The sequence below is a fragment of the Schistocerca americana genome, chromosome 3, assembly GCF_021461395.2.
Source record: "Schistocerca americana isolate TAMUIC-IGC-003095 chromosome 3, iqSchAmer2.1, whole genome shotgun sequence".
NCBI classification, from domain to species: domain Eukaryota; kingdom Metazoa; phylum Arthropoda; class Insecta; order Orthoptera; family Acrididae; genus Schistocerca; species Schistocerca americana.
The window spans coordinates 276,714,343-276,732,147 of NC_060121.1; the positions used below are offsets into that span (position 1 = coordinate 276,714,343).

Here is a 17,805-nt window from a genome sequence, read left to right on the forward strand (position 1 = left end):
TCATTTGCGTTTTGAAATTCGTTGGAGCTTGAACGATAATAACTCATATAAGTACTCATTCATTTCAAGAGATTGCAAAGTTATTACATAGCTAAATTAAGTGAAGTAAAGTGACTGAAAAAGTGGTAAACACAACATACAACATATTTGTAGGTAATTTGTCCATGGGGGTCTGAGGTAACAGTTCATTTTGGAAAAGGGGTCACTTGTCCAAAATAGTTTGGGGATCCCTGGTGTAAAGCATGATTTACACCGGAGCGAACACATACGAACGAGATGCAGTAAACAGTACCGGAGCACGAGCAACAGCATTCAGTCTTGTTCGGTTCGCATTCGGAAGTGTTCGTTCTTGTTCCGCTGCTTAACGGTCTTTCAACGAACGATCAAAGAAACTTCGCGTTTCCTCCGCTTCGGCAGTCGCAGCACAAAGAGCATTCGTCTGCTGTTTCGCGCGAGAACTATTTTTGTTACTGAATGCATGCCACTTGAGCGATTGAGTGGTCAGAAAACAATATAATGTTCCTAGTAGAAGAATACAGGCATCATAAGTACTTCTGGAACACGAGAGACTCATAGCACAAAATGCCGAAAAAATTAATATGCTTGGTAGGAAATTCCACAATCACTCAAAGATTCCAATGCGTACACGGAAAAGAGGGTACACCGAATACTTGCTTCCAGCCTGCGGAAAGGAGTGAGTGGGCACAAGCAAAGGTATTTCTTTTTATTAAAAAGGATCAGCACAAAGAATTGTCTTGAAGTGAACAAATACGAATACGTATATATAAATGAAATTACATGAAAAACCCGATCAGTCTCGCACATTAGACTCAAGACAGATGTAACTTCATTGCACATATATCACTGTAATTTTAAGAACTTTTGACTTAATGTCCGAATAAATAAAACTTGATTTGATTTTCGCCCGATCTGGCTATCTCTCTCTCCCCCCCCCCCCCCCCCCGTTCCCCCCCGTACCCCCCGTACCACCCACCACCCGTCCCCGCCCCACGAGATATACTGGTACGGCAGATTTTATCGGACAGCATGCAGCATGTATATTTTATATTATTTTAGCAGGGCTGCATTTACGCATAGGCCAAGTTGGCCCGGATCTAGAGCGTCGAAGACGGAAAGGATGCCGCCGCCACTCACCTGGTAGGGGCAAGCGCCCTCGATTGCGTTGCTGCCTCCCAGTATCCGCGACCCAGCCGTTGTCGAGGATGTCGGATTGACTGGAGTGACGTTGTCACGAGCGGGCAGGCTTTGCAATGTAGTCGCGCCATCTGTAAGAGATGTTCCATCAGGCATAATGAGATGAATTTGAGGCTTCATACCTGTCATTAAACCAGGGTAGCCGAAGTTGTTAAGATAAAGCTAGAGCGGAGGTTGACTGTTCGATTTTTATTTTAAGGAGCAAAATACACTGATTCAAAAAAATCACAACACCAAGAAGGAGTTGTGCGACTTAAACGAAGGTTGGCAGAACAAATCGTTAATTTCAAAGACACTTCCGAACCAGACTCCCTATAGCGTGCATTCCACTGATAGCAAGCAACCGCCATTTGCAACTTCAATGGTGTCAAGCCAAAGCTCATTAGAGGGAGGGTGGAGGTCTGTTTAGCCGGCCGATGTGACCGAGCGGCTCTAAGCGCTTCAGTCAAGAAGCGAGCGGCTGCTACGGTCGCAGGTTCGAATCCTGCCTAGGACACGGATGTGTGTGATGTCCTTAGGTTAGTTAGGTTTAAGTAGTTCTAAGTCTAGGGGAATGATGATCTCAGCTGTTAAGTCCCATAGCGCTTAGAGCCATTTTTTTGGAGGTCTGTTCTGTTTTCTAATGAAGCTGGTTCTGCCTCGGTGCCAGTGATGGCCGTGTGTTGGATAGGACGGCAGTTGAAGGCCTGCAACCAGCTGTCTGCGTGCTAGACACATTGGACCTACACCTGGAGTTATGGTTCAAATGGTTCAGATGGCTCTGAGCACTATTGGACTTAACTTCTGAGGTCATCAGTCCCCTAGAACTTAGAACTACTTAAACCTAACCAACCCAAGGACATCACACACATCCATGCCCGAGGCAGGATTCAAACCTGCGATCGTAGCAGTCGCGCGGCTCCGGACTAAGCGCCTAGAACCGCTAGACCAACGCGGCCGGCTCAAAAATGGTTCAAATGGCTTGAGCACTATGGGACTTAACATCTGAGGTCATCACTCCCCTAGAACTTAAAACTTCCTAAACCTAACTAACCTAAGGACATCACACACATCCATGCCTGAGGCAGGATTCAAACCTGCGATCGTAGCAGTCGCGCGGTTCTGGACTGAAGCGCCTAGAACCGCTCGGCCACCGGGGCCGACTACAGAGTCGACACATGTTGACTTGGTCTGCTCGATCACCAGATCCGTCTCCAGTCGAGCACATGTGGGACATCATCGGACAATTCCAGAGTCATCCACAACCAGTATTTATCATCGCTGTAGTGACCTACCAAGTGTAATAGGCATGGAACTCCAACCCACAAACTAACAATCGGCACCTGTACAACACAATGTTTGCGCATCTGCAGGCTTGCATTCAACATTCTGGCGGTTTCACCGGTTATTAATGTACCAGCATTTCACACTTGCAATGGCTTTTATCGCACTTATATTAATCTATGATCTTGCAATGTTAATCACTTACATATATTACCTTGTCGAAGGTATTCCCAACATTTCGTTTCTCTACATTAATTATGTTTTGGTGCTGCGATTTTTTCTGTCACTGTATTAGTCATCCCCTTAAAAGAGTGGACTAGTCGCTTTGGAACAGAGTTAGTGGTGTAGAACAGTTACCAGGCGGTCACCTGACAGTCCACTACTGACGTAAATCATGAAAATGAAGTTTTGCGTCTGTGACAGTCAGCTGTATGAAATCAGCGCAGTAAGACAGGTCGACATAAAGGTGTACAGAATGGCAGAAAAGAGCCATCGTGTTTGGACTCACGCACGACCATACTGTGAATGAATGTGTTCGATTTGTTGGGGGTATCAATATGGACTGTCCTAAGTGTTGTTACAGCACAGGATAGTAAGGGGTAAAAACTAGAAAAATTTGGCTTACGTTGCCACAGGCAAATTCAAGTCATATCGGATATAGAAGCAGAAACAGGAAGCAAGCCACTATGTCGCAAATAGATCATGTCGACAATAATGTCTCCTGTGTAAGCATAGGCATTTAGGAGAAAAAATTGCGACAGAAAACCAAAAGAAGCTAGAGAAGAATATTTGTTAGTTCGTAAGGCATGCTGCAAGAAAATATATCTCATTCACGAGAGCACATAGCGCGGGACCGAGACAGCAGTTAACAACGTGTGAAGTGAATAAAGCAGAATATGGCGGACACGTTCAGTTATAAATATCTTCAACATTTCGAGGCCCTGTCAGCAACTGTATAAATATTAATTTTAATTTTAATAATGAACAGCCTCAGTTGCACCGTTTACTTAGAATTTTCCTAGGTTTCAGTCGGGATAACCCAACCTTCTTCAGAATAACAGTATCTACCATTTGTCCATAGTGGAAATGGTCAAGCTAAAACTACAAATCCATAAATTATCGTCAAATTGTAAAACTTACGTGGCACTGCCTCGGCCCCCACTTCGCGACCGCGGTGCGACAGCCACTAGTGCTGTACAGAAACTGACTGAAGCATCATGAGGCCCGCCTACGCGCACACAATACCTTGCGCCTGCGCATAAACTGTATGATAGTTACTTGATGAGGCAAGACGTGAACTTAACTCGTGACCTTGAATTTACTAGTGAAGTGAAATAAAAGGTATAGCTGAGGAAAAGGGCGTGTATGTTAACCTGTGCAGAACGTACTTGGATCGACTTTGCTAACATTTATGAAGTATTCATTGGTCATGATATGAGGAAGACATCATGTGCTTACAAGGTATGGCCTATCTAGGTAAATTTTTTTGTGCTTAAGCATGAAGTTTAATCACCTAAAAAGAACTTAGGAGTGGGACCACACACAGTTTTTACAGTATATGTGTGGATCATCTCCATGAAGACAAATTGAGTATCCCATTGCCGCCACATTATCCCCTACTATAGTGTTTTCTGCAACTCATAACCATAACTTCACCAAGAAGCTCAATCAGGCACGTGCATTAGTTTTTGACTTGATTCTAGACCATTTCAGGTCAAATATACTGATCTTGAAAAATGACCATCAAATTTATGTGGCCCGTATTGCCGGATGTTACAGATTAGATATAGACTTGTTCGTAAGTTCAATCATGACCATTTGTGTGCTAAGTCAATAGGATGTTCATGTGTGGTAACCATAGCTAAGCAAGTGCTTAACAATTACGTCTTAAAAAATTTCTAGACATAGTCGTAATAATGACGATGTTGGCTTTATGTTATCCTTCCCACTCCTAAGTTATTTTTAGGTGATTAAACTTCATGCTTAAGCACAAAAAAGATTTACCTAGATAAGCCATACCTTGTAAGCACATGATGTCTTCCTCATATCATGACCAATGAATACTTCATAAATGTTAACACAGTCGATCTAAGTACGTTCTGCACAGGTTAACATATACATCCTTTTCCTCAGCTATATCTTTTATTTCACTTCACTAGTAAATTCAAGGTCAGGAGTCAAGTTCACGTCTTGCCCCAACAAGTACTATCATACAGTTTATGCGCAGGTGCAAGGTATTGTGTCCACCTAGGCGGGCCTCATGATGCTTCAGTCAGTTTCTGTACAGCACTAGTGGCTGTCGCATCGCGATCGCGAAGTGGGGGCCGAGGCAGTGCCAGGTAAGTTTTACAGTTTGACGATAATTTATGGATTTGTAGTTTTAGCTTGACCATGTCCACTATGGACAAACGGTAGATACTGTTATTCTGAATAAGGTTGGGTTATCCCGACTGAGACCTAGGTAAATTCTAGGTAAACGGTGCAACTGAGGCTGTTCATTATTAAAATTAAAATTAACGTTCAGTTATTACGAACAGAACCTTGCGTCATAGCCTCAAGCTAGCTTACTTTGAATACTCCAGCTCCTGTCATGAACTGAGCATAGGGATCGATGGCATTCACAATAATGGCACTCGATTCCATAATTACGATACTGTCGTCAGTCTATGTCCTAGATGCTAGAGCAAAGTCTGTGAACTAGCCAAAGATGTATGCAAAATGATGGCCTTCACCTGATGAATTACTTACTGCTCGCCGCCTACCTTCTGCTGAAGGACAAACTAACTGGCTACCGATAACTTCACATCGCAGATTGTTGCCAATACCAGACTTTAATGCAGCAGCCAGCAACAGGGCCTTTTGGGGTCTACGTTCCTGTTCAACACGCAGACTCTTTTGGGTGCTGAAAACTACCAGGGGCAGGAAGGAGATCAACACGACTGGCAACAACAGGTACATCGCTGAAGGGTCATCGAGCGTCATTGTAGGACTCGAAGTGGAACCGAGTACACTCCAACAGCCAACCCAAAACGGCCATGTCTGCTCGCCGGCAGTCCGTGCCAGACCGATGGTCGCTGACATCCTCTCCTGTGCGCGCAACCGCTGAGCTGACTCGGCGGACGTAGCTAGAATCCAACACGCAGCTGAATGAGCAACAGCCGACCTGGTGCGGAATAACGATAACTTGTAAACAATCTGCATAAATACTGAACCCTAATAAAGTCTTACTAGCGTCGAAGACGCTTCATAGGAGCCCGACAACTATCCTGACTTCACACAGAGGTTTCTCCGCCCAGCCCTCTGTAATGTCTACACGTAATGCTATACCACCCACAGCCATGCAACCAGGTGTAAGAACAGTACTTGTGAAAGGATCCCAACCAACAGGAACAGGAAATGAGTGTCACCCTTCCTCACTGTCATTCCTCAAGGGGGCACATAAGTCTGCAAGTCTTCAATAGACCAAACAACAGCGAAATCTGAAAGTAACTGACTGAAGCCATGTTGTGTGTCTCTGTGTTCAAATGATGCAGTGCGTCGAGTGCACAGGCGGCGCAATGAAACGTTTGACGCAGTGTGTGGAGGGTGAAGTGCAGTCCAGAGGCGTTTCTGTTATTTTTAGGTTTTTATTTATTTATGTTCATGGTTTGGACCCGCCCATTCAGGTCACCATTAACATGGATCAGGATATTCAATGGAAAATTCTTGGTGACGTAGTGGTTGGTTTGATGAACACCCATGCATCTTATCATACCTCAACTCGTCTGCTAAATTACTTGATCTTAATCCCTTGGAAAATGTCTGGGACTATAGCAATCAACATCTCCACAATTTAGCAGCTCTGCGAGATCTAAAAGTAAACAAATGGGTTTAAGTAAATATGAAATATTTGAAGAAGCTTGTAGATTCTCTTCCTTGCCACACAGAGTCCGTTACGTGGAGTACAGTTGGTTTTACGCAGTATTAGCGTGATGTCACCTGGAGGGCTTACTAACTTTTTGTCCTGTATACTTAATTCAAGAATCAGATTTGTAGGGAGTGTTGGTGACCTACAATTTCTCATAATCATACCGTGTATTAGTATCCTTTGCTGCATTTCACACCCCTCAACCGTTCCACATTCAGTTCCCAATGTCCCATGGAGTGAGGGCATGGGATTCGGTTGATAGTGATTTATCCATCGAATAGTTTGCTAGTATACTCTCTGTCTTCCTCCACCAAAAACACAAACACATCATCCTACAGACACTTATTTAAAGAGCTAGAAATCTTCACTGTAGCCTCACAATATACATGTTCACTTATAAAATTTTGTTATTAACAATCCGAACGAATTCAAAAGTAAGGTTAAATCTAACTTTGGCTCAGAAGGGGGTAAATTATGCTGACACAAAAGTCTTTGGTTACTTACCCAACAGCATCAAAATTCTGACAGATAGCCATATAGCATTTAAAAGGAAATTAAAAGAATTTCTTAGTGGTAACTCCTTCTACTCATTAGATGAATTTTTGGATATAGTAAGTGGGTAATTTCCCCAACCCCCACCAAAAAGAAATTAAAAATATTAAGTGTCATGTAATATTTTGTGTAATATAATACCTTGTATATACACCTTTTATTAGCCTGACACGTTCCACATAATTACATCTATGGACCAAGTACTAATCTAATCTGTACATAACACTCCACGTAGCACTCTTCGCAAAACACGTAGTTAAGTCATAATATCCACATATTCCAAAGAACACATATGTATATGCAAAGGAAGAAATTCAGTAACAGAGAAACCACTCTTGCAGCAACCTATTGAGTGTGACTTACTGTTGTGTTGCTGGAATAGACACCATTGTCCAGCATACATACAAACATACATATACAATTGGGTCAGTGTCATGAAAGAGATTAAATTTGGTTCAGTCTTTCACTCATGACTAAGATTTTTTGGAAGATTACCCTTGGTTAAATTGAGATGAACAATTATAATTACCAGCCAGAGTACGCTACAGTAGCTCAACTGTGTTTAAACTATGTAACATCAAGACCAGAAGGGATGTTGTAAAGATCGAGGGAAGAGCCCTAATCGTTATTGTTGCAGTCATCACTCCAAAGGCTGGTCTAAGTGAAGATCTCCTCGCAAGTCTACCAATTGCAATCCTCTTCATCTCTGCATAATTGCAGGGTGATCCATAGGTGTGGAACCACCCCTTCAAAACAAAAAAGATGGAAAAATAAATATTTTAGGTTAAGTAGTTTGAAGTGGGAGAGGTGGAGAACCTGTTAGGCTCTCTTATCAGTATGGTGTGCATTATGGAAACCACCATCTTTGGTGTAACTCACGTGACGTATCAGAAAAATAAAGAACTACACAACAGAAACAATGGTGTCTTTTTTTGGAGTACAACTTTATTCATTCTGGATTTATGCCCCATTTTGCATAGTCAAGGCAAACGCTGGTGATTACTCAAAAAAGGCGACGGGGTGTGCTTGGCGTGTTGTCCAGCACATTTCAAGGTTATTACTATTTGCTTCATAGACTTTAACTAACACATGTACCGAAATGCATACACGAACATCAACAATCCGCTCCCTGATATATCCAAGGTTTCTGATCCTCACAAGATACACAACTACCTTCGCATGTCGCCACATTGATTTAAATTCGATGAATGTAGCAAGCCCTCCGCAAGATCTCTACGACCTATTTATCACCACGAAACTATGAATTTGGACGCGCCAACTACCGTCTATGTATCCATCCAGGGAGGGCTAACGTCTGCCTGGTCTCATTGATTCTGTTTATTTGCCTCTCCGTTCTCAGAGAAATTAGTTCATTATGCTAACATTAAGTCATTCGGTTAATGGCAACTTGCGTCTAGTTACACCAGTTTCTTGTTAGTTGCTCTGGAGGCACTCTGGACTAACATGGTTTACTGAATTATGCCAGAACAGTATTGATGTTCCTTCATTCATAGCCTTTTTCGATCATCCAGCAGTTGGTTTGTCTGCAAAAGAGCCATGGAGTTTCGCAAGAAATCGCATCACCGCACTGTGTCTGATGAGTGGTGTGTCTGGATGGCATTGATTGAAAACGTCTGCGATAATACTCCTCATATCCAGAACGGTCTTAATGCGTTCTGCTTGTGATAAAGCCACCAGGTTTCATGTCACCTGTAGGAAAGAAACATTGGTCATTGATCAAAAATGAATAAAGCTGTGTTTAATTTAAGGACGCTGTCGTTTTGTTCATGTAATTCTCTATCACCTGAATGTGTCACACGATACCCTTTCCATTTGAAATTTACGAGTAACATCCAAGATGGTGGCTATCAAAATGGTCGCCATGCCGGCATCACAGATTCACAGGTTTCCTCCTTCTCTCGTCTCATACTACTTGACTTCAAATTTCTGTTTATGCACCTGCTTTTGTTTTAAAAGTGTGTTCCACACATACGGACCACACTGTACTGTAATTTACATTCATTTGGACTTGGTTAGTGTAATCAAGCTGTGGTTTTTCTCTAAAATTTTTGGCATCACAGTTTTCCCTTTAATTACCAAATTAATTATTCCATGATGCCTCAGGATATGTCACATCAAACCACCAATTCTTTTAGTCATGTTATGCCATTTAAGCTGTTTCCCCTCCAACTCATTTCAGTCCGTTATTCGATCTACCTACCTAATTTTCAGCATGCTTCTGTAGCTTCACATTTCATCTTCCATTATCTTTTTGTTTGTATTATTTATCGTCCACTGACCAACGCGAGGCTGAATGCCCCTTGGTGCCGTTGCAGCTATGTGACGTGGTAAGGAAGGTATATGAGTGGGACAGATACGAATGGGGGAGCATTGTAGCGAGATACGGCCCGCAAATAGGTAAATCCACAGATGTAAGAGGAGTTTGTTATGGCTCGGTGCTGGCAACCAGCATCTCGGAAACGGCGAAACTGGGCGGTTGTTCGTATTCTACAGCCATGAGCACTATGGAAAGTGGTTAAGGACGATGGAACCGCTACTAGGCGACGAAGTGTTGGATTTTCGGGCCCCATGACAGATCGTGGAGGTTAGAGACTTGTGCACTGTGTAAGGCACAGCGGTCTACGGCAGACCTGATGACAGAGTACAATGCTGGTGCAGCCACAAGTGGATTGGAGCAAACTGCGCAGTGCATATTGTTCATCCCTACATTTTCTCAGACTGATTCAACGACATCGCCAATTATGATTGCAGTGACCACAGGATACCCGAGATTGGACCATGGATCAATGGAAATATGTGCTCTGGTCAGATGAATCGCGTTTCTTGCTTCACCGTTTCGATGGTCACGATCGGATATGCCATCATCCTGGTAAACAGCTGCTCGAAGCAAGTACTGCACCGAGGATGCATGGCGACAGGGCCAATATTATACTATGGACGACATGAATCTAGGATTCCGTGGGTCCCGTGTAGTGATCGAAGGCACCCCGACAACTGTGGACTACTTGAACATTATTGTGGATCTCCTGTGTCCCTTCATGCTTGACGTTTTTCCCGGCAGCTAGTAAATCTTCCAGCAGGATAACTGCCCATGAAACACAAGACCAGAACCCTTTTGCAGTGATTTGAGGAGCATCATAGTGAATTCATGTTGAAGTCCTGACCAACAAATTAGCCTTATCTGAACCTGATAGCACACATGTAGGTCACTATCAGGTGCCAGGTCCGACCCCAACAAACCATCGGTCCATAATTTATGGAAACTGCATTGATCTGCACATAGACATTTGGTGTTGCATACATACAAAGACCTAGCAAGGACTTGTTGAATTCATGCTACACAAAATTGCTTCTGTATTGTTTTCCGGATGTGGATCAACACGCTATTAAGCATATGGTCATAACATTAGTTCGTCAGTATATATTCGATATAGCTACATTTTCCTTCTTCAAAACTGTTTTCCCTGCTATTACCATTCCACAGTTTATATTCTCCTTGCTTCGTCTGTCAGTTATTTTCTTCTCCAAGTAGTGTAACTCGTCTGCCAATTTTAGAGGGTCTGTTCATAATCTAATCCCCTCAGCATCACCTGACACACACGAACCCATAACATTATTATGACCATGCCTGTGTTCGACATCATTGTACAGTAACCACTCACAGACCGCAGGTAGCAGCAATAGCAGTGAAGGGTATATAAAGGGTGTCGGGGGACACAAAAAACAGTGCAGTCGTTGCCATAATGCAGAAATGGGGTGATTTATGTGGTGTACAAAACGGCATGATCATTGGCTTTCATGCCAAAGGTGGAAGCATTTCCAAAATGGCTAAGTCTGTAAACTGTTTTCCTACGTCATAGATAAAGTATGCAATACATGGCAAAATGGCGCTATTGAAAACTGGCGCCAAGGCTACTGGTATGCGAAGATGTGCACGGATGAAAAGATATGCAACTGTTGACCAACTGACCTCCCAGATCAATCAAGTGGCTACCAATAGTGTCTCCTAACCTTTGGTCTAAGATAAAATTCAAGATTAATGTTGCTTCACTTAGCCCTGCATTTCTTCTGAACCCAAACTGATCTTCAGTTAAGTCGGCTTCCATATTCTTATGAGACACAAAGTGAACAAACCAGCTGCACCAGTAAAAATCATATCAATCATTAATTTCCAGCTGTATGAAACGCAAGTTCACTGGAAAAAGACATTCATGCATTTGCACAAAAACTGAGAAAGGCACAACACGCTGGTTTGATAAAGTGACGTTTTCTACAAGAATGCATGTCACAGCATGACGATAACTACTGGTACTTCTAGTCCACATTCAACTCGCATTTTCCATACGATAATCGGAAGATGGGTTTTACTTACAATCTAAAAAGTAAGGCGTCTTATTTCAGTTGTAAATATGAATTGTAATTAAAAGCGTTTTGTACAAAAATTTATTTCGTAATTCTAATAAATTACATAATGACCACTTCCTCCATTCCTGACAATCTCAGGTTTTACTAAAATAATTCGTTAAAATATGAAAAGTGTAGACCAATGGATGTGTAAAGCTGTAAATGTCATGAAATAGTAAATCATCAACCTGGGAATAAAAGACTAAAAGTGAATTAGTGCCTTAAAATGTTAAAAGTGTGAAACGCTGAAAGCACAAAACCATGAAAGTCTCAAATTAAAATTCTAAAAGTGAAGCTGTATAAAAACTCTCATTAAAAGATTAAAAACACGGAACATTGAATCCACAGATAGAAAAAGACATAAGAAAAGCAAAATTATAAAACTAGCGTTATCTCGAATACTAAGAATTGAATCAAGTGTCGTTAAACATTAAATATATAAAATATTGAAAGTATAGAACTATGAAAAGGATAAAACAATAAATTATAAAAGTGAAATTATGTGCAGAATCTTAAGTTACGGAGAACAGGGTGTGATAGGCAAGGTTAATTGCAATTGCTTCTGCTTGGTGGCGTTTCATGACACATAATTATACTTCTAATAATTTTCCTTAAGATCCACCCTTGTTAAGCCCATGACATCCTCACCACTCCCTTCCCCCTGCATCCTTTCCACTCTTCTAATCTCCCTCACTCCATTTTCCCCCTCCCCCTTCCTCATTTGAAATTCCCATCTACTGGTCTTCCAAAGGAAATCCCACAGTACAGTGTAATTACTAGCTGGCCAAATACCTCGACCATCGTCCATACATACGAGACCCTATTCCACCCATTCTCACGTACATAAATGTACTGTGGACCTCCTCTCTTCTTGAGTTTTACCTCTCGTTTAAGATCCCGCCTCCCTCACCCTAAAGATACAAACCTCCTCAAACATCTGTAACACCTTTGTCCATTTTCTTTCACTAAACTAACTAATAAGGTTCCGCTATGAGATCATCCGTGAAATCTACCCATCCTATTAACTGTAACTTGCCTCATCTGTCTCATCCTAAATGAAAAATAGCTTCTCACTCTTCTTGCCTAACTGAAATTCTACTCATCTTCAGTTCCCTCATCACAACTATGATTTCCTTCACTGATGTACATCTCAAATATATTTTCATACTCAAATATAGTTTCATATGCGTGTTGTCCAACACTATACTCATCCAAATTCAATACCTATAGTTACAAGGAGGCTCATCATCACTGTGCCTTCAGAGCAGAAGAACTCACATCACAATCATTACCCCACGATATCACCACTGTCTTCTTTTACTAAAATTTTATTTTTATATTATTTTTATATCTGTAATCCCAACAGTGAATAGCAGCTATAGGGTGACAATTACTGAACTATATGAAATAAATTCGTCATAATTTCTGAATGGTTAGCATTAGAATGTTCAAACTGCACGGTTGACCGTGGGGCACGATGGGAATTAGTATGCGCATGGTGTGGCTTAGCCCTCTTTCATTTGGATGGATTCGTCAGTTAGCAAATTTGGCGCATTTGAGGGACTGACAGCATCGATATTCCGACACTTCAGTGGGTCATGCGGATTTGTCTGCACCACATCATCGCCAATGATGGCAGGCACATTGAAAATGTCATGATCTGAATCCGAATACCTTTAGTGACGATTACATGTTGAATAAAGTGCGTGCAAGCCGTAGTTTGTAACTAATTTACGTTTTTTCGTATAGTTCAATAATTGCCACCCTCTACCTGGTCAGTACTAGCATGTCCCCTATTGTGAAATGTAAATAATAAATAAAGAGACGATCAAAACTTTTTTCGCCTTGTTTTCGAAACCAAAACAGACAGGAATTTGAATGTCTATGGCCACCACGGCTAAACGTGTTTACATGAACCTGACATGTATTTTGTGGTGGAGCCGTCAAATTGTGGCATGCTGCCTGCCTATTGCTTCAGAAGCGTCCCTGAAGCGGTGCTGCAGTAGAAACTGTTTTAATTTATCACCGGCGTCCTCTCCCGTTAGCAATTTCATTTCTGAGAGAAATCCATTACAGCCAGATAAACCAGAGGATCACGCCGGATCATCTCTGTAATATCGTTCCTTCCAGATACGCCGGTTGCGTAGTTTTCCACAACAAACTCAAGAAAAAGTTTACCAGTGACCAGACAAAGTTCTAAATCTGAAGACCAGCTCCTAAATCCTTATTGGAAAACGCCCTGGGAAAGCTAAGAAACTGATTCCACCACACAGTGGAAGATTCACCTTGGTGACTTCGATTTTTCTACAACCTTGCTGTTTTAACATGGGATTCACATTTCAATATGTACCGTGTTCTTCATCAAAATGAAGATAGACCTTTCTCAGAGACCTCAAAGATTAAAGGCTAGATTGATAAATTACAATATGTCTATAGAATATCTCTTTTTCCTTACACCAGAAAGCTCTCAGGGATAAAGTAAACTAAGTAAGGTCAATTATTTCACTCCCAAGGGTTTAGATACGGAGCGGATGTAATAGTAGTATGAATTCTTTTTCATTCTTTGCGTCACGAATTTTCAATAAAATTATTTTTTAGAATACAATAGCAACACTGTAGCAATAAATCTTCAAAAGCGAAGTACCTTATATATAATCAATATCATTCTGCGCTGGTTCATTTGTAAACTTCTGAATTGTAAAAACAGTTGAAATAGACAGAATTTTCCACACTTTACTCCTTCATTTATCCTTTCACTAACAGCTACATAAAGCGATTTTCGTAGTTCAGTTACTTCATTGAAAACCCTCATAACACGTTTGCCATTTGTCAAGTCGATGAGGTCAGAATGATCTCCATGTGAACATGAGCCTAGGCCTTTGGAAATTAGAAAGTTAGTTCACCCTAAAGTAAGAATTATTTTGTTCCTAGTAGATAAGATGTCTCTGTTTCGTCCATAGTTCGTAATACAGCCCAAATGCGAACTCCACCGGCCAAATTGCAGGAGCTGTTCAAGGACATTTGTGTATTTTGGTGTTAAGGAGACGTGGTCTCTTGGTAGCTCCATACAGAATAGTAACGAAATTATGATTTATTTACTTTGTTACCGCCGTTACCTTTGTTTCTGAGTAAGTACCTTCACTACAGTGAATACGCCTATAGTATACAATCACCAAAACGAACTACACAAACCATAGAATAATGCAACAACCCTTACAATCAGGTAGTTGCCAATGTTTTGCAGTTCGTGGTAGCTGTCGCTGCGAGATCAAAGCAGCATTTCCATACTGCTTCGTGTCATTGTTAACGTACAACGAACAATTAAAAAACAATCGTGGTACTGACAATCTACGACTTTTTTTACGATGTGGTTGGAGTTCATCCTGTATATATCTGCTAAACACCGTGTTCATATCGCACGAAAAATACTCCGTCTAATCGAAGTATCTCTTCACCTTTATGACGACTTGAACTCTGACAGGGGCACTTTTATTCAGCTGTCTGAATCTTTGTGATGGAAGGACAGCCCATTCTTCCTCAAGAGCCGAAACCAGAGAAGTAAGTGGTGTAGGTCGCTGGGGTCTAAGTCGACATTCTAACTACTGGGTTCATGTCGAGACTATGGGCACGACAGTGCATTTCGGGAATGTTATTATCTGCAGATCTCAGCTTCACAGAGCTGCTTCATGACAGCGTGCATTGTGATGCCTACACAATCAACCTCTCCGAACTGTTCCTCTACTGTATACATTACACAAACCTGTAAAATGTGTTCATGTCCTTCCACATCTAGCATCTTCTTAACCGTACTAAGGGGACCACACACCAAGCGCTGAAAACACAGCTGAACGGTAAAATCCCCCCTTTGCACTTCACTATTGGCATCACACGTGGTGGCAGGTAACATTTTCCATTCATTCGCCAAACGCATGCTCTTCCATCGGATTGGCACAATAAACAGTATAGCATGAGTCATCACGCCAAATCTCTACTTTCCAGCTATCCACTGTCCAGTGGCGTCACTCTTCACATCGGCATAAGCGCCGCTTAGCACAGACTGCAGAAATGTGAGGCTTATGAGGAGCTGCTCGACCACTGTAGCCTCTCCCCCCTTTTAACGCACTGCGCACAGTTATTGTGCTAACCGGACTGCTGATAGCACTTTGAAACTCTCGAGTGATTCCTTCCGCTGATTTCATGCGATTTTCTACGACCACCATCCTCAACGCTCTACGGTTCCTGTCCGTCAACACATGAGGTCTACCTGGTCTTGGTTTAGGTGTGGTTGTTCCTTCACGTTTCCACTTCACAATCACAGCACCAGCAGTCGTCTTGGGCAGCTTTAGAAGGTTTGAAATGTCCCTGACGGATGTTTTAGTCAGGTGACATCGAATGACTAGTCCATTTTGTAAGTCACTGACATCTCCTGACCAACAAACTTAGCTGTCACTGTTTCTCTGCTTACAACACAAATATTCACCGCTTCCTCTTATACCGGCAGGTCGACCTCTAGTGACATTTAGCGATCGATTTCCCATTACGTATGGGAGTCACATACTTTTGATCTGATGGTGTAATTACTTCCAGAGGATACTCGACCAGACACTATGGAAAGGACTGTCAAGCACAGTACAACGCCCAGAGGCGGTATTTTGCTACATCCCATCTTCTTGTGAACACTTCAGTTGTTTTGCTATCTGACTACCTGCAGGTTGGTCGTAAGTGCAGTAGTAGCAAACTCGTCCTTGGAGGCGAGCAAAGGCTAGGCAGAAAATCGATAACACTCAATTCGTTGCCGGCCGGAGTGACCGTGCGGTTATAGGCGCTACAGTCTGGAACCGCGTGACCGCCACGGTCGCAGGTTCGAATCCTGCCTCGGGCATGGATGTGTGTGATGTCCTTAGGTTAGTTAGGCTCAAGTAGTTCTAAGTTCTAGGGGACTGATGACCACAGCAGTTAAGTCCCATAGTGCTGAGAGCCATTTGAACCATTTCAGTTCGTTAGGACTCGGATAATACATACGTGTGGTTTGTTGATAAGTTGTAATGGGTGTTCGACGGAAACGTTTTAGACACATCACCTCTCAGAACAGTCCGCCCCAACAGCTGAGTGGTCAGCGCGACGGATTGCCATCCTACGGGCCCGGCTTCGATTCCCGGCTGGGTCGGGGATTTTCTCCGCTCAGGGACTGGGTGTTGTGATGTCTTCATCATCATTTCATCCCCATCCGGCGCGAAGGTCACACAATGTGACGTCGAATGTAATACCAAGGGGCCTCCCGGCCAATGACGCCAAACGCTCATTTCCATTTACCTCTCAGAACAGGTGCTGAAAACTTTTACCGAGTGGCATAAAGGGTGTCAATCAAACCGCCCCTTCCCCTGAGGCGTTGATTAGCACACATTTCGCGGTCGGAAACTACAGTTCGCAGTGTGTTGAGCAACAGGGTCACGTTCTCAACAATCTTTCACACTGCTGACGATTCAGTCCTTCTCTAACGGCATTGAACGTGACCACATCCCTTTGAAGCGCAGTGCGACGGCAGTTATTGCTCTTGTCTACATTCTGGGACCACTATGGACCAGTCAAAACCATTTGACGATATTTGAACTCGATCGAAAGCAGCAAAGCGTGTTTATGCGTTTTCAGCCCTCCCACTTCGCGGTCTCGTATGTCGTGCTCACAGATGGGTGCATCATTGACAAATGCATGAATAAAACAGCAAATGTTCCCTCTAAGACTTCAGAGTTCGGCAACATCCCCGGCGTCACCCATTCGCCTTTGTTCAGCACTTTAAAAATGTACCTATGCAGAGACAATCGGTGACAAAGTTACAGACATACAACCCCTTTGAGACCCCTTCGATTCCGTATGGATACTAGCAGGCCCAAGACCAGCAGCGTAGCCTGCCTAGGACTCTCGTCACGGGTTATCTTTGTGGAGGTACATTTTTAAGTTGCTCAATAAAGACAGGTAGGTGTCACTCAGGGTGTTGTCAAACTGGGATCTTTGCCGTTCTATTCACTCTGTAACGGTACCACCGGTAGCCTTAAACGGCAATCGATGCTAACGTTGTAGCTCTGCGAGGAATTTTCGAGAAGTTGTGACCGTTAGATAACCTACTGGAATCAGAACAATCAAACTGGGATTCGTTTCCGAAACACTCCAGCAAAATATAACCAACAGTAAACGGTGGGGCGGTAAGATGCTTTCTCCCAGCACAACAGTGAGTTGTAACATTACATATTAAAACCAGTCGCCAGCCTAATTAGGCATTCTTGTGTCAAGCAAAATGATAAAGCAGAAGAAAGTGCTAAGGCTAACGCAACCTTCCTTGATACACACACTAAACTCTTTCCTTATATCCGTTCATATTACAACACAGTAACCTAACCTTGCAGGTAAATGTGCTACTAACAAACATATGGCCAATGAGATAGTAA

General features: G+C 42.5%; 1 protein-coding gene across 1 annotated transcript in view; it reads right to left on the reverse strand.

Moving 5' to 3' along the window:
• The window catches only part of LOC124606014 (chymotrypsin-1-like), a 149,179-nt gene that overhangs the window by 80,341 nt on the left and 51,033 nt on the right, over nucleotides 1-17,805 (reverse strand). Inside the window, exon 2 of the mRNA XM_047137977.1 lies at nucleotides 1,156-1,286. Within this exon, the coding sequence (XP_046993933.1) occupies nucleotides 1,156-1,286 (131 nt within the window). The remainder of the gene's footprint in view (nucleotides 1-1,155; nucleotides 1,287-17,805) is intronic.